Consider the following 18,546-nt stretch of genomic DNA (forward strand, 5'->3'; position numbering starts at 1 on the left):
TTGTTTGAACATGATGATCCCGCCACCTAATTACTAGACTTTTTCACGTTGAAATCGAGCATTGCTTATATTTGAGTCCTCATTATTTATGTGTAAGACTAATTGGACGGATAGGGTCATCCGATCCATGCCCATCATTTTTCTGGGATTTGCTAGGAACCATCCCATAAGGCATTTCGTGGGCCGGCTCTTGCAAGAGAGAGCAGCCACATAGTCTCTTCATCTTCAAGGCTTTTCATATGAATGCCACCTAATTACTAGGCTTTTCATTTTCAATTTCGGGCCAAGGTCGCTTTGAGTTGCAGTTATCCAAAACCAAGAAAAAAGTCTATAAATAGCCCCAAACGGCCGTAACTTCTTTCATCAACTCCTTCACACAGCATTCTCCATCTAAAACTAGTCTCTGAAATGGCAAAGCCCATGAATTTTCTTCCTCTATTTCTCTTCATCTTTTTTCGATCTACAAACGCAGGCTTTAACATTTTAGACTTCGGTGCCAAAGCCGATGGTGCAACTGACTCTACAAAATCCTTGCTTAATGCATGGGCTTCTGCTTGTGGGTCCGTCACGCCCGAGTCGATACACATACCAATTGGGAAGTTTTTGATCAATCAGGCCACCTTTGAGGGCCCCTGTCAGAATAATCGTATCAGTATTTCGATCTATGGGACCCTCATCGCTCCGTCCAATTATGCATCGATTGGGACCTCCGGGCACTGGTTACTGTTCAATAATGTACGAGGTGTTTCAATCTATGGCGGGACCCTCGACGGGCAGGGGATGGGTTTGTGGGCTTGCAAGGCTGCCGGCAAGAATTGCCCGGATGGTGCTGTGGTATGTGACAATTTTGCCATTGAACTTTTTTAGAAATGACATTCACACTCTGTGATCGCCTTCTTTTTTTGTGAAATCACTTGTTCACTTTTACGTTTTAAGAGAAATTATATGGTGCCCTAGCCTCAAGTCCCGAGTGGGTGGTAGGACAGAAGGACCACCCTTGATATTTGATCCAACAGCAGCCGCTTAAAAAGTGAGCTGCTGTTGGATCAAATATCAAGGGCGGTATCGCCCACACGGGACTTGATGCTTGGGCACCATATAAAAACTCTCATTTAAAATTGAAAGAAAAAAGGACGTTTAGTTTTTCCAGGGGCATGTTGGTCATTTCAGCCACCATCGTCTCTTAAAGATCAGTGTATAGGCATACCTGAATTTTGAGCGGGAAATGACGAGTCGGAGCAGATTAGAAATTAACTCAGGTTGAAAGTCAAATTTGCCCTCTAATATTTATTACCCGTTCTTAGCAAGTTACACACGTCGCATTAGCCGTTTCAGTTGAGGAGTTTTAACCGTCAATTGGTGCAATCAAGCCAAACCGCACATTAAGACGAATCTGCCCTCCTCTAATCTAGAAATTACATAAAAAAAAGATATCAAATAACTAGATATGTATATGGGTTATATTTATCTGGTCCGTCGGCCAGAAACACAGTGGGCCCACATTGTTTTGGTGATCCGAACCATTCATTTGATGGGCCCTGACATAGATAGGGTGTGTGCAAAAAATCTTCTCCATAGGATCATCCTAACCCCTCGATTTGTGGAGGTGCAAAATTGATAGATTTCAAGGGTTAAGATGATCCTATTGAGACGATTTCTTGGGCACACCCTATCTATGTCAGGACCCATCAAATGAATGGTTTGAATCACCCAAACAATATGAGCCCCACTGTATTTATGGTAGACGGAACAGACAAGTTATCTAGTCGATCCACCATAAACACTTTTCTGTAAGCATATTTGTAATTGTCTTAGGATCGGGTTCAGTTTTCTAACGGCTTTTATACTTTTTGTTACAGTCACTTACCTTCAATGGGGGGGAAGACATTCTGATCAGCGGATTGACATCTATCAACAGCCAACTCTATCATCTTGTAATTGACGGAGGCAACAATGTGAAGGTGCAAGGGGTGAAGATCGTGGCCCCTGGAAACAGCCCCAACACCGATGGCATACATGTTCAGCAGTCTACCGGCGTCACCATCACCAGCACCAGCATAAAAACCGGCGACGATTGCATATCGGTTGGCCCTGGCACCACGAACCTGTGGATCGAGAACATCGCTTGCGGGCCCGGACATGGCATCAGGTGACCCTACACCGTGTATGCTTCAAACTAGTATTCTTGGCCCATGCTATGCATGGGTGCAAAACGATGTGCCCTACATCATCAAAACATGAGGTGTAAAATGGTAGAGTCCACTTTAATGCATATTTTAGTTAGAGATGTTGGACACCACATCATCAATAACATAGGGGTAAAATGGTGGGCTCCACCCGATCTATAGATTTCGATAGACATCGTGGGCCCCACCCACCAAAACCTGAAGTGTAAAATCACAGGCCCCATAAAAAACATGAGGTGTTTTGGTCCCATCCCATCAATAACATAAGATGTAAAATGGTAGGCCCCATCCTATGCATGGGCTTGGGTGGAGGTGGTGGCCCCACCAGATCAAGTGTAAATGGTGGCTCCCACCCATGCTATGCTTATAATGTGCTAGGTCCCACCCTATCAAAAACAAAATATGAAATCTAAGAAAAGGTGTTCCAGAAAAAAGAAATTCTTGGAAAGAAAAAGAATGATAATTGAAAGAAACATGCTTAGTATATATATATTGTAGATTAAATAATCACTATCCATCTTTGATAATTTGCTTCCAATTCAATGTTAAAATATTGAAAAATAATAAGTAAATCATTTCTAATTCATTCATACTTTGTACATATTCAAATGTGTAGGGCACCTTACTAACATGCGCATGTGTGCGTATTTCTTTTCGCAGCATTGGGAGTCTAGGGAGAGGACTGCAAGAGCAAGGAGTCCAAAACATAACAGTAAAAACAGCGGTATTTAGGGGAACCCAAAACGGGTTGAGGATTAAAACGTGGGGAAGACCAAGCGATGGGTTTGTCAAAGGAGTAGTCTTCCAAAACGCTCTCATGTACAATGTCCAAAATCCCATCATTATCGACCAAAATTACTGCCCAGATGACAAAGGTTGCCCCAATCAGGTAATAATATTTAGAAAGGGTAAAAACGGAATAATAGCTTCCATCTAAACTTTATGCTAATGACATATTCAAATTCACTAACCTCAGTATATTGGATTATTTTATGTAGAATTCGGGTGTAAAGATAAGCGACGTGACATATAGAGACATACAAGGAACTTCTGCAACGGAGGTGGCCGTGAAATTGGATTGCAGCAAGAGCAACCCTTGCAATAAGATTGGATTAGAAGACATAAAGCTTACTTATGGGAATAATCCTGCACAGTCCTCTTGTCAGAATGCAGGTGGAACGGTTAATGGTTTCATTGTTCCCCCGAGTTGTTTGTAGAACCAACTTTGGTACTATAGTCTTGCCATATATATACAAATTCAATTTTTGCTTTCCTATTTTCAACGATTCATCAGTTGAAGTTCTATCTGATATGGGTCTTAAATTTAGGGGAATTAACAGATAAAATAATAACATGGGAAGAATAGGAGTTTTTACGTGGTGCCGGACCGTCAAGTAGGTCGAAATTTAAAACTATGATTTTTAAGAGGCTGCTGTTGGATCAAATATCAAGGGCAGTACTGCCCACACGGGACTTGACGCTTGGGCAACATATAATTTCTTGAAGAATAGAATCCGATTTTCCAATAATGGGCACTATTTGTAAAGGAGCCGTCACCAGCAAAAATGAGCAAGTTTACCACTAGAGGACTGATTTCCAAATGATTTTAACAGTAAGAAAAGTATGCTGTCCAATAGAGACAAGCATTAATTAAGGCCATGTTTGGCAACCATGATTGTTTTTCCATGAAATATTACATTAAATCAATGGTGAGGGGGTCGGGATAGGGTGAGACCTAGGAAACAAAGTCCATGCAAAATACGATTTATTTTTCCCATTTTTGTATTCACTTCTCATCCATGTCCTCTCAAGTCTCTTCTCCTTCCAGCCTCCCTACGCCCTCTCTCTCCACTTGAAAAACTAATATTCCATGGAAAAATATTCATGTTGCCAAACATCATGGCATAAAGATGTTAGGAAAAAAACAAAGGGCGGCCCAGTGCATGAGGCTCCCGCCATTGCGGGGTCTGGGAAGGTCTAGATGTACGCAGCCTTATCCCTGCTTTGCAAAAAGGAAACCCGTGAGTTGGCATAAAGGTATTAGGCAACCAAAAAAAATTCTTATAATCTCTGTTTACTACTAGTGTGAAAAATGGGCAGAGAGAGAGAGAGGTGGTGATGAGTAACATTTAAGAGTGCTGAGAGAGAAGAGCATGAGAAGGGGAGTACAAGAGAGCAAAAAGTGTATCGAAATTAACAGAGGAGCACTTTTGTTTGCTATTTCATTTCCATTGAGAAATGACAGATTTCTGCTATGTTTATAGAGCCTCAGGTGCCTTTTCTTTGTGAAAAGCTCCTCTACAAGGCCTCTTTTCAGATTTGTTTGAAATTTGACCGTTAGATCGTGCCCATCCACGATTCAACGGTCACACCTATCCACGATTCAACAGTCTAGATCACTACTGTCCAGATCACTACTGCTTTGATTGTTGGGCTATGTAAAACCCCCGCACTCCCACTTAGCCGCTAGATCGAGACCTAACCCCATCCCACGGCTCGGATCACACCCGATAGGCTTTCGATCATTGGACGCAACCGGATGCAATTTGACGGTTCAAATTGAACCCAATCGGATACTAGCCGACGTCTCAAATGACACCCCATCCAACACTAGCCTAAACATATCCAAGAGATCCTAGGGTGCAGATCGCACCCACTCGGGATCACATCCAATCTTGATGTGCGAAGTGCAAAGTGCGCCAAAAAGTGCCACTAGCGCCCTATAACCCGCTAGGGGTGGCCAGAACCGAACCAGACCCAAAGAACCGAACCGGAACCGAACTGTTTAAAAATACTTTGGGTCCGGTTCAGTTCCACTGATGAAGAACCGAACTTATTCGGTTCTGGAACCGAAGAACCGAACTTTTGAATATATATATATATATATAATATTTTTTTTATTTCTATTATACATATACTTATTAATATAAATTACTTATAATATTAATAAGTAATAGCTAATACTATTCTTATAATAAGAAAGTAACTTATATTATAACTTTAATTAAACGTTTTTATAAATTATAATTAGTAATTAGTAATTAGCCATTAGAACTGGAGAACCGGACCGGACCGAACCGATTATGTTCGGTCCGGTTCAGTTCGGTCCTACTATGTACTACAGTTCGGTTCGGTTCTTACGGTTCATGGAACCGGGAACTGAGAACCGAAAAAAAAAAGTAACCAAGGACCGAGAACCGAACCGGTTGGCCACCCCTATAACCAGCTGCCCACACTGCGTGCGGATGGTGTGCGCGTCCTCCCTTAGTTAAAATTCACACTAGCAACAAAGCAAGAAGGAGAAGTGGGTAAAGCTTTATATACCCATCTCCGTTTTTCTAAACTTCTAATGTGGGAATATTTTTCCCACCACACTTCAACACTCTATGTATAAAGAACTCTTTCCAAAAGAAAAGTTTTTTCTTTTCCAAAACATTGTGTACATTATACACTTTTTGAAGATAAAAAAGTATAAATTTCCCACAAGATCAATTTAGATAACACTGATAAAGGATCCAAGCGCCCTAAATCTAGCCATCAAAACATTAAAAAGCTACACATGCTTGTCACATAGGGTTCATTATTGCTGCTTTGAAAAGTGATTGGGTCGTGATCACATGATTAATCCGCCTTCGAACAAAAGCATTACTCCGTAACACATGGGTTTTCCATATGTAAAGAATGACCATACCATTCTCAAGAACTTTTAATAGCCTATTGTATTAATAGGTCCATGACTATGCGCAATTTTTTATATTATCTAAAAATGGCCTACGTTTTATAAATGTACATGATCAAATTTAAATACATACATATAGATTAAGAAAAAGACCCTAACATTTAATGGCATTAATGGAAACAAATGCTTGTTAACATGGGGCTTAAACGTGCTTTTGTCATATGATTAAATTGACTTTCTTGTTAAAGAACCCAACAAAAATATGAACTTGGAGTGAACTTATGGAAAATCAATTCATGAAAACCTTATTCTAAGTAGTAATGAGATTTTTCAGGAAGATAAGAGCTATAGTATACGGAAGTACGGGCTGTGGAGTACATTATGTACATGTTTCTTTTTCTTCTTTTTTGTTTTTACGCCACTTGAAGTATGGAGGTCTCCCTAACATTACATTGTCACTTTACAAACAAGAACCCTAAAACAAGGAAGCGTGAATTCATAAATTAATATAGCCTTCCCGTTTGCTAACTTGAATAACATCTTTCCTGGGTATTCAAAATCTAGAGCATAAAAATTAGTCTGATTTAAGTAAACATGAGAAATGGAAAACAACTCAATTCACCTTAAAATCCTTCTGAAAAATTCTCAACTTTGAGGTGAATTATAAATTTTAAATTTATGCCAGTCATAGATAAAAACCTTGAGAAGCCATCATCAAGGAATACTCACATGAGTAGACATGGGTTCCTCATGTGTCACGATCTTTCTATGTCCCAACAAGAACCTTAGTTAGGCTAGAAACTCAGTTAATTTAAATTCTCATTTCCAAATGTCAACAGAATAGATCAACTAATGAAAGAAATGTCCCTAAAAAGATGTCCTTAATATTGAATTGATTCATGTCTGAGAACTCAAGTAATAACATAAACAAAATGTCATCAACCAGATTTTATTATCAAGCAACCCTGGAATTAAATGCTTGTTATGTTAGCATGGGGATTAGAAACCAAAGAAAAAAGTGCATCTCTCACATGGTTGCTTCATTAATTAACAACAGAAAAGAAGGTGCCCAACAAAAATATGCAAACTATAAGAGCAAGAAAGCACTCCCAAAATTCATGCACCTATGCCATCCGTTGTGGAGATTAAGCTATAATAGAAAAATGAGAAATGATGTGGGCTCCAGTTTTTATAAGGTATGCGAGAAATAGGGCACTGCATATCCCAATCTGAGTTGGAGAAAGTTAATTAGAATGTAACTTTGTTGCGAGATATTGGATTTAGTTATCTCATTGCATATAATGAAGCCCATATTTTATGGGGACTAATATACACAGTAGCATATTTTGATAATGACACTACTCACTATGTTTACACTTTTCATATATCTAAATCCTGACTTGCTCCTATTTTAACATTCAGATATGTGAAAAGTGTAAAACAAAGTGAGTAGTGCCATTATCTAAATCCCGACTTGCACGGTTGCACCTGTTTTGAGCCTAGCTCAATGGTAAGGCTTTGTTCTTCAACCTTGAGGTCGGACAGGGCTGGAGGCACATATAGTGTGGGGGCCATGGCTCCAATGACTTGCAAAATCCCTTTTATTAGTACTGGTATGCGCAGAAATTCCTAGTGTAAATTCCAAGTTATATGGCCATCCCCCAATGGCCAATGCAGGCAAAGTGTAGATTAGTTCCCTTGTGTAAATTCCTGGCTCAGCCCCATCGGAGGTTCAATCCCTGCTTACCTACGAAAAAAACCTGCACCTATTTTTCTTTTGGTAAGAGCTGCTCAAGCCATGTGCCATTTAATTTAGCACGAGAGATCCACTTGCTTTGTTGATAGTATATCCGAGTATGATAACAGTCGTGAAAAGCTGATTAGAAAAGAGTGTGCCATTATCAGAATATGGTAGTGCAGATGTAAGTCCCTACTTCCAACGTAAAGAGCATGTATTTTAGGGAAAGATCGTTTTTACAGAAGGTGAATGCCATAAATTGCCGAGAAATTGGAAAGAGCCGGCTAAGGTTTAGGCCTGCCTTAGCGCTGATTACTTTCCCTCTTTTTTCTCTACCTTGCAACCCTACTTATTCTATTAAATTTACAAATAATAGTAAATCGCCCATGGAATCAGTCCCAACAACATGGAAATTGGAAAGGAAGAAATACAAATAATTCTATATGCGAACATTGTGGTGGAGAATGACATATAAAGAGTAAATGCTTTGAGATATATGGCTACCCATCTTGGCATCCCAAATCTCGCCAAGCTGCGAATCAACGTGCAAACATGTCCAACTCAACGAGAATGGCTGCTCTTGCTACAACTAATTCCAAAAATCTCGACTCTATAACAGCTATCGCAACACAAATTTCCCTAGCTATAATGCTAAATACCAATTTAATGGCGTTCTAAATTGAGAGAAATTATATGGTGGCCGACCGTGAAGTCCCATCAAGGTGGTAAGCTTGACGTACCACCTTTGATATTTGATCCAACACAAGCATCTTAAAAAGTGCGCTACTGTTGGATCAAATATCAAGGGTGGTACTGTTTTGACGGTACTTGACGGTTGAGCACCATATAAAAACTCCTAAATTGAAGTTGAATGTGTGGTGTGGAACAAGTTTCATATTCTTTAACTTTTATTCTCGTCATTTTATTTGTAGCATAATTTTCAGACATCAAATTTTATTTGTTTGCCTTGATTTTGGTATCTTTGGAAAGATTATTCGATTACTTATCTAAAGAGCACAAGATCACACGATTTGAGCGTGATTTGAGAAAGTTATGACCTATTTACTTGCATGGTACAAGTCGATTACGGGATTTCTTCAAGTTTTTAGGTTTTATTTATGTTATTTTAGTTGGATAGCCGAGATTAGTTGTGTAGGTCTTAAGTTAGCTTTTAGGACTTCTTATTCTTATAAATAGATGTTATCAAAGAATTGTAAGGGACTTCCTGAATTATTAAATGAAAATTGGCGTTTAGGCTTTTGAGTTCTTTGAGAACTTTTGGGTTGCTAGGATTAGCTCCTGCATGAGTATTTTCTAGTTTCGCTCTGAGAAACTCGACTTTAACTAGAACAAAGTAAATATCATCCTCTTCGATGGTGATCAAAGTAATCTATTCCCTATGATGTTGATTAAATGGATAGAGTTCTTGTAATTTTATCATTTTAAAAGAGGTAGATTTTCGGACTACATCACATTGTTCACTAAATTTATTTTCCATGGATTTTTTTGTTAAAATCCAAACACGCCTTTAAAAGAGGCCTAGTATAAGAACAAGGTAAGGGCAACAAAAATGACTTGTGGTGCCTATTGGATTACGGACCCGAGATTGTCCACATGACACATAGGGATTTGCTAGGGATCATCAAAGAAGGCATTTCACGGGCGGGTTGTTACATGAGAGGGCGGCCACATAGGCATAGATTTTGTCTTATTCATTCAATTCATCTGAGGTGGGTGCACTCTCATGCGCCCGCCCGTGAAATGCCTTATGCAATGGTCCCCAATTATCTAAACTTATATCATGCGCCTATTTCTTACAAAGATCTTTTTAGTCAATAAAAGAAAATCTCATTGAAATTTGAGGAGAATTATGGCAATTTTAGCAAATAAAGGAAAATGGGTTTTGTTCATAACATTCAGATAATATCGTAGTTACGATTTTTAGCTTAGTCGAGCTGATTGAGCTGAGTTGAGCCGATTTATGAGCTGCATTCTCAATCTTAAGTTCAAAGCTTTGTTACAATAGAGCACGCCCAAAAAAAAAATGTCTCTTCGTCTTCTAAAGTTAACGGCCAACCGTCGAAATTCCCAACCATCCGCTTAAGTTAACAGTAAATTACGAAAACACCCTTCTAATAGAGTCAAAATTTCATAGAAGTATACATTGAATCTAGGGTTTTTAGGTAATTTAACAGATGTACAAAAGACATCTCCTCTCTTTAAATTTTGGTGCGGTTTGCTTTGAATTATAGCCATCCAAAACCAATAAAATGCTATAAATAGGCCCAAACGGCCATAACTTCTTTCATCAACTCCTCCAACTTCTCTCTCCCTCTAAAACATTCTTTAGTCCCTTTATTAACTCTTCAAAGTTCATCAAAGTAGGAGTCTCTGAAATGGCAGAGCCCATGAATTTTCTTCTATTTCTCTTCATCTTCTTCACATCAGCAAAAGGTGCCTTCAACATCTTAGACTTTGGTGCCAAAGCCGATGGTGCGACCGACTCTACGAGATCATTGCTTAATGCGTGGGCTAGTGCTTGTGAGTCCATCACGTGCGCGACCCTATTCATACCAAGTGGAAAGTTTTTGATCAATCAAGCTACCTTCAATGGTCCTTGTAAGAATAATGATATCAGTATTTGGATCGAAGGGACCCTCATTGCTCCGTCCAATTATGCTTCCCTAGGGACATCTGGGTATTGGTTACTGTTCAATAATGTCCAAGGTGTTTCAATCTATGGCGGTATTCTGGACGGTCAGGGGTCAGGTCTGTGGGCTTGCAAGTTGGCCGGAAACAATTGCCCGGATGGTGCACCGGTAGGTGAATTGTAGTTGTAGGAGAAATTTAGCACTTGTTACAAATACAATTTCTCCCTTCAACGTTTTTGCAGATGACATGTATGTTTGGTTATTTTATTATGCTTTGCTAATATTAAGTAAAAGATATTTCCACCCTCTTGAAAATGACTGTATTTCCACCTTTTCTTTCACTTTTACTGAAAATAGTCATTTTTCACGTAAAAAAAGGTAGGAAATTATCGTTTACCGTATTACTCTTCAAGGAAAACATTTCAGAAAAGGTAATCGAGATTACTTAGATTTTCTTACAGTGCATTTCCTTAGAAAGCTTATTTTCAATGACTCATTGTCTTCAAGTCATTTTTACAATTGAATAACTGTTAGTCATTCCAGGGGCATTTTGGTCATTTGGATTGTCTTCAGGTCATTTTTACACTAGAAAACTGTTAACTTACCAACTTCTTCAAAAGCTTAAGCTGTTGGAGAAAGGCGTTATTTATCTTTTATACTTTAACAAAAAAATACAAACGACTTTTTGTCTTTCCAAGGGCATTTTGGTCATATGGATCAGCACTATCTACCAATGTTCACTGATTTACGGAGAGAGAGAGAGATAAATTAACTCAGCTTAATATTCTATCTTCCCTTGTCTCACTTGTCAAACCAATACACCATCTAAGTCAAATCTGCCCCGTCTATTTTAAGAATGACGTCGATTTGTATATCAACTTATAGAGGACGATGATATTTTCACCCCCTTGCGGTACGCATTCGCCCCTTTATAACGTGATTTGACGTCAAAAAGCGTTAAAATTTCCCACTGTTCATGTTATAAGGGGGCGAATGCGTACTGCAGAGGGGTGAAAATATCATCTACCAGTATAAATTGTAACCCTCTTTTTATGCATATTGCAGTCACTTACCTTTAATGGGGCGAAAGACATTTTAATCAGGGGACTAACATCGATCAACAGCCAACTCTATCACCTTGTAATTATCGGAGGCAGTAATGTGAGGGTTGTAGGAGTAAAAATCAGGGCTCCCGGAAATAGCCCCAACACGGATGGCATACACGTGCAGCAGTCTACTGGGGTCACCATCACTAACACCGGTATAAAAACAGGTGACGATTGCATCTCAGTGGGCCCTGGGACCATGAATCTGTGGATTGAACGCGTCGCTTGTGGGCCCGGACATGGCATCAGGTGACCCTACTATAATTGCCACATATATGTGAGGTTTTTATATGGTGTAAGCCCGTATAGTCTAGTATTTTTCAAAAGTAGTACTGTACGGGCAACACCAACACCATCGGATGATTGAAACCGTCCATTTGAAGGGCCACAACGTAGATAGGTTGTGGCCCAAAATTCATTTCGATAGGATGATCCTAGCCTTCCGATCAATAGATGAACTGCATATATATTATGGAAGCCTCTGTAGATCGGACAGTTGGGATCATCCCCAATTTACACTGTAGCCCATAAATTGGATGGTTTAGATCATCCTATGGTGTGGTTCATACAGTACTTCTTGAATAATACTGGACTATAGGGCTTAAACCATATAAAATCACTATGTTTCTAATGTGTATAGTAGACATATTAAAATGTCTGGGGCACAAACTAAAGTGCGCATGTGTGTGCATTTATTTTGGCAGCATTGGGAGTTTGGGGAGGGGAGTGCAAGAGGCAGGAGTTCAAAACGTAACGGTAAAAACAGTGGTATTTACTGCGACACAAAACGGATTGAGGATTAAAACGTGGGGAAGACCAAGCAATGGGTTCGTTAGACGGGTGGTCTTTGAACACGCTCTCATGAGGAATGTCCAAAACCCCATCATTATCGACCAAAATTACTGCCCCGGTGACAAAGGTTGCCCCAATCAGGTAATATTCTCAAAGGGCAAAAACGTAATTATAGCTTTCTTCTTACTTTTATGCTAATAAAAGAGAAAAAGCATCTACTGAGTAGATAAGTTATATACTCCGTCGGCCCCGAATACAGTGGGGGCCACATTGTTCAGGTGATGGAAACCATTCATTTGATGGGTCGTGATATATAGATAGGGTGTGACCAAGACATCAGCTCCTTAGGATCATCCCAACCCTTCGATTTGTAGAGGTTAAAATAATATTTGTTGGGATTTATGCCCATATATTTTAACCTCCACAAATCGAAGGGTTAGGATGATCCTATGGAGCTGATTTTTTTGGTACACCCTATCAATGTTAGGGCTTATCAAATGAATGATTTGATCATCCAAAAAATGTGGCCCCTGTATTTTGGGCCGACAGAGTAGATATGTTGTCTACTCTAGAGAGTAGACGTTCTTTCCTCTGAAAATAACTTCTATTTTAAGGGGGATCTCAATAGTTTCAAAGTTAGTAATATCAGTTTTTGGATTATTTTCTGTAGAATTCTGGTGTAAAGATAAGTGACGTGACTTATAGAGATGTACAAGGAACGTCGGCAACGGAGGTGGCCGTGAAATTGGAGTGCAGTAAGAGCAACCCATGCAGCAGAATAGGATTAGAAGACATTAAGCTTACTTATGGGAATCAGCCCGCACAATCTTCTTGTCAAAATGCAGGGGGAACGACTAATGGTTTCATTGTGCCTCCGAGTTGTTTGTAGAACAAAGTTTGCTACTATATTATTGCCATCTATTGTAAATACAAATTCAATTTTCGCTCTAGTATTCTATACGATTTATCATAATCGAAATTCCTTCCAACATGGGTGTTAGTTTTTAAACATAATTAAGAGTGTAATATCAAGCGAAGAATTAAATCTGGTTTTGGTAGCTTGTTTAGGCCCAACGGCAAGAGGTGCATTAGGTTAGTGGACAAAAGATGGTTAGTTGAATTCAGTTTAGGGGTCATGTTTCTTCATCCATGAGAAAAGCGAGACATATAAAATCATATATGCTCGTATTCTTACGGTAACCTTTTGCTAGGTTAAGTTAGCTAGGAAACACTGGAAAATATTTATTCTGCAAAGGGAAGTGTGTGTTTCCAATCTCCAGTATTAGGTGCAACAAACTTTACTACTGTTTAAAAATTCTTCTAATCAGTCATTGAGATTCACCCAAATCGACTATGTTTTACCAGTAGTTAGTGATCATGCATGGTATAGGTCAACATAACCTCGAGAAGTTTTCTGGAAGAAGTTTTCATCTTACAAAATCGCTAAAAAATCTTTTGACTTACATTTGTTAAAGAAAAGTAGAGAGTTTCAGTCATTGAGTCTCCCAAGTTGACTTCTTTTTACTTTGTTCCAGTACATTTACACTGGACTTTACCCAAAGGATTCTCTATGAATTGTTGTAGCTCAAGATGGTAAAATTCGATTTGGACTACAAGGGAACAATTTGGAAACAATCTTAAGGCATAGCAGTTGCTAGGATAGCATTATGTGGTGAATAGCATATACAACGAATGAAAATGTATGCACCTTATCATTCTATACTCATATATAATAACTTAAAAGATTTTTTTTTTTTTTCATCTTAGCTAGAGTCTAAATCTGGCTTTCATCTTGCTTGTTTAATTATCCTATGTGGTATATGTGTGTGTGTGAACATGGTTAACCTTTAGAGACTTAGGCTGTGGATCCTACCCTACATTACAACCCTAATTAACTTTAGGGATGTGTGTTATATTTTCTATGAGAAGTTACACTTTCATGAATCATGAGCATTTCTGCCATTTACATCATCCATAGTTTAATACATAAAGCAAGGAAGTCGCTAACATCCACATGGTTTACCTTACAAACAGTACTGACTGTAATAATTATAAAATAATAATAATAACAATAACAATAATAGTAGCAGAAAGTATGATTCAACTTGAATTTTTTTGTGGGTTCAGTATTTCTTGTGATATACAAACTGGTGCATCAAGGGTTCATGATGTTAGAGCGAGATCGACTCTATGAATTTAATAAAATGGTTAGAGGGTAGTTCATCTCCTCCTCGGCGATTTGCTCGATGGATGGATGAAATATCCGATCGGATAATTCCATCAGGAGGTCGACCTTCCCCTGTGCATAGTTGTGTTTGGATTCCTTTCTCTCTGGTTTGAGTTTGTAAATGCCTTGTTGTAGTTTGAATTCTAAGTAATATGGGCTATATTGTTATTTGTTTGGGGTGTAGTTGAGTGTGACAGGTGGTGAAAAGGGAAGGGAAAGGCCGTGATAGGTAAGTGATATAGCCCACCTTTAGCATGTTCTGTCTGAGCATACTATTATGAATTGTAAAACCTGTATTGTTTACCAGCATGTTTGTGGAAATATATGTTAGTTAAAGTACTTGTTAGCTGAAATACTTGATAGCTGAAATACCTGATAGCTGAAATATATGCCTGTTCGTTGAAATAGATGATCATATATGAAAAATGAGTTTTCTGTCGTTGAAATAGATGATCATATCTGAAAAAATGAGTTTTCTGAAAAGTGAATTACTCGGTATATTCAACATTTAGGTTAGGGCCGCTCATGTCCTGGCTCATGATATATGGTACGTTCTGTACAACAATCCTCCCACTCACTTTTGTGTATATACAACGATCGCTTTCGGTCGTAACAAAACAGAAAAACTTACATGGCTCTATGTAATAAAGGGATGCACTTCTAGGTTCCAATTTAGAAGTGGTTCAATAAGTTCCCAAACTTCATTTTTTTTATAATGGAGTTTATTTCCCCCGTCATTTCTTCCATCCAAAGATGTGATTTAGAACAACCAATTTCCTCTGAGCAAGTAACAAGTTCCTTACTCGAGTGCAATACCAAACAAGGTAAAAAATCTCACCTGGAGAGTGTTCCCTTTCACTTTGTCTAAGAGGTATTGTTTCACTCCGACTAACGAAGAAGGTCAATCAAGTACAATCTCTGTATGTTTATTTCCCATACATGATTAAGTCAGCCTCATAAAACTGTACCATACATATGTGTATCCCTTCTAGTCCACAACTCGAAAAGAGTTAGGTCTGAAGTCTATATGCAACTTGCTGTACACCCTAGAGAACCATAGGGATATGAGTATAACTCATCATTTATCTGACAATGTTTAGTTTATTCTTCCTCTCAACAACACAATTTACCGAGGAGTGAAGAGCGTGGGGATTCAATGAATAGCATCATGTTCCTTCTAGAACCAACCGAACAAGTCTAAGGTGCACTCACCAACTCTATCAGTCCTAAGAACCTTAGTAGCTTCTAGTTCATATTCCTCGAACTTGTCTAAGGCTTTAGATTTCCTATCAACAGGTATTAATACTTTTCTAATATCACAAGTTCACATTGACCAAAGTCTTCCTATGTGATACCTTTGATAACACCCTCATCGACTAGTCATTTTAATAGGGCCTTCCCAGTGTACCTAATCTAAGGCTCCACATGTATAGTGTTTGTTTCCAAGTTAAGTAACTAGATTCAATTCAGGTTCTAGTATATTAATTCCAGAGTTTTCATACACACGAGTACTCTCTAATTTTCCATGCATCATGCTCAGACTCAATTTCTTATTCCTCTTTTTGAGGATACACAGATCCAAAGAGTTCAAGCCTATAAAAGTGAATGCCATTTTTATTTAGTCTCATCAGTGTGTTTCCCATAAGATTTCCTACCATATTCCATATTGTTCTCATTCATCATATCCTTTACTTTTACGTCTCTTTTCTTATTCGCAACCTCAGAAACGTGAACCTGGTCTTTGCCTTTCTTTCTCTGGTTTCACTATTCCTCTTCCATCTGGAGATGAGACCTCAGTTACTGAGAGTTAATTCCGTTACGAGTGCGAAACAGAAATTGAAAACGCTTCCCAAGAAGGTAGAAGTGAATTCAATATGTTTATTACTTGAAAATCTTATGGTTTAGTGTATCCACACAATTTCAATTCCTCTGCAAGAAAGTATTCCTTGCTAAGGTAATCCTTAACAAGTGTCCCCTCAGAAAAATTTCTGTTATTTAACTATCAACGTTCTAATCCGATCTACAAACAGAGTCATCAGTTTCTTCACAGAGTGATTATTATAACTTGCAATGGCTAGGATGTTATAGAATTAACCTAACAAGTAAAGCCAAAACTTTTTTCAGAGTTTTCTAGTGAAAGTATATTTCCTTCTCACTGTACCAGACAATCGATGTAGGCTTAGAGGGGCAATGACTAGACAAGACTATTTTATCATCGTCCTCTGCAAGCGCACACATCAAATTCCATTTTAAACTCATTAAGATGGAACCATTCCCCTTTCTAGGCTTTCAAAACATCTAGCATAACACCCTTTAGAAGCCATTCTAAATTTAATCTACCGAGTTAGGAAATATGTTACCTGATTTGGCGAGCTCCCACTATTCCGCGGTATAATCTGATATTCCTGATCTAATTCCCGCGTTCCATCTAATGCAATTTATGAAATCCCACTCAATCCGACAAACAGGATCACAAGTTCTGCTTTGGAAAGCTTTTTCAATGTTCCATGGTACGATCATATACTTCCGATCTGATTCCCACGTCTAAGTTGAGGTGTGCTTCAAATTCCACCTCGATCCGATGAAGATAATCAATCGATCTTAATGAACGACCGAGATCGATCCTTGATCCAATGTGGGGCTCACTAGATCTAATTTGGAGAGCTGCAAGGGTTCCATGGTCTGATCCTAGGCTTTAGAATTAATTCCCATGTTCAATTTGAGGAATACAACTCAATCCAAATCCATCGGACAATGGGGTCTACATGATCCGAATGGACGGTTGAGATTGATCATCGATCTGATGGTATGGCCCGCATGTTCAAATTTGGAGAGCTACGACACTTCCGTGGGTCCGATCGTATAATTCCATTCCATTTTCCATGTTCAATTTGAAGTGTTCGGCTCCCTCCAAATTGTCCACTTGATGCAAATGGACGGTCATGATCGATCCACGAGGGTTCAGATGGATTCATAATGAAGCGAGGTACAATTTCGCATAAGAAAGGGTCGTAGGAATATGGCCCAAAATTGTCCCTTTGATTCCATAAGGTTCTGATAAAATTTCCTACCGGAGGGTATGGGAGCAATGGTGAGGAATGAGGATGAGTGGAGCAGGTCTCGAGTAGAAATTTTTTGCCCAAACCAGTCCCGAAAATGCTCCTTGCAGTGCCTTTGATCGGGTGCGGACTACTTAAACTAGTGGTCTGAAATACCTTAACTTTTGGCATGGCTTGCGGGCTATTAACCCAAATGGTGGTCTCAACCAAGGTTTTAAATTTCGGTTTCCTTTCGCATTTCGGACCCTAGCGAAACCGAAATTTCTGTCGAAATTTTATGGTCGAATAAAATATTAATATTAAACGCTGTATTTTATTTCGGTTGAAATTCCCAAAATTTCGGGATACAGATGGTAAATTAAATTAAAATTTAATATAATATTTCGGTCGAAATTACAAAAATTATAGGAAACAGTGGCTCTTTGCAAAATATAACCCCAAATAAAAAAAATAATTTAGAATTTCTAACTTCTAAGTTGTAGGGCTGCAACTCGAACCGGGTTTTACCCAACCTGCATCGACCCGACCCGAAAATAACCTAGGTTGGGTTCAGGTTTCATGGGTTTCGGGTCGAGCTGGGTTTGAAGGGGCCCGACCCGAGTTACATAAGTTATAGTAAATACATTTTTTCTATTATTAGTTAAAAGTTAAAAGTGAAAACCCACGCATCCACTGTTATTGTATGTGAGTGTAATTTTTGCTTCTATGAGTTGAGTTTATTCAAGTGTTTAATTCAGCATTGTTTGATTGTAATTACAACATTGTTTGATTACATCATTATTTGATTCAAGTGTAATGTGAGTGTAATTGCATCATTGTTTGATTCAAGTGTAATGTGAGTGTAATTTCTACTTCTATGAGTTGAGTTGCCTTGCCAAACAAGAATTTTCCTTAAAAAATTACGTCAACGTGAAAAAACCCGACCCGACCCGAGATTTATCATGGGTAGGGCCGGGTTTGGGAATCGTGGGTTTTCTGAAAAAAACACGACCTGAGATATTTCTCGGGTAGGGTTGAGTTCTCCAAAACCTGACCCGAGTTGCAGCCCTACTAAGTTGTAAACATTCTATCTCTCTCTCTCTCTCACAGCTCACATGTGAAACAAAGG

The 18,546-nt window shown here is 38.7% G+C and overlaps 2 protein-coding genes across 2 annotated transcripts; both read left to right on the top strand.

The window, feature by feature from the left end:
• The first annotated feature begins 365 nt into the window (after window positions 1-365).
• On the top strand, window positions 366-3,462 carry LOC143861691 (polygalacturonase-like). The gene is made up of 4 exons (XM_077372566.1): window positions 366-834; window positions 1,860-2,149; window positions 2,847-3,075; window positions 3,185-3,462. The coding sequence occupies exons 1-4, from the start codon at window positions 409-411 to the stop codon at window positions 3,401-3,403; spliced, it is 1,164 nt and encodes a 387-aa protein (XP_077228681.1). The 5' UTR covers window positions 366-408; the 3' UTR covers window positions 3,404-3,462.
• A 6,468-nt stretch (window positions 3,463-9,930) lies between these two features.
• LOC143861809 (polygalacturonase-like) lies at window positions 9,931-13,125 on the top strand. The gene is made up of 4 exons (XM_077372745.1): window positions 9,931-10,422; window positions 11,320-11,609; window positions 12,065-12,293; window positions 12,823-13,125. Exons 1-4 carry the CDS (start codon window positions 10,000-10,002, stop codon window positions 13,039-13,041), a joined length of 1,161 nt encoding a protein of 386 aa, XP_077228860.1. The 5' UTR covers window positions 9,931-9,999; the 3' UTR covers window positions 13,042-13,125.
• The last annotated feature ends 5,421 nt before the right edge of the window (window positions 13,126-18,546 follow it).

The sequence above is a fragment of the Tasmannia lanceolata genome, unplaced genomic scaffold (assembly GCF_043159265.1).
Source record: "Tasmannia lanceolata isolate RefF3 unplaced genomic scaffold, GAP_Taslan_0.1 ptg000037l, whole genome shotgun sequence".
Taxonomy (NCBI): domain Eukaryota; kingdom Viridiplantae; phylum Streptophyta; class Magnoliopsida; order Canellales; family Winteraceae; genus Tasmannia; species Tasmannia lanceolata.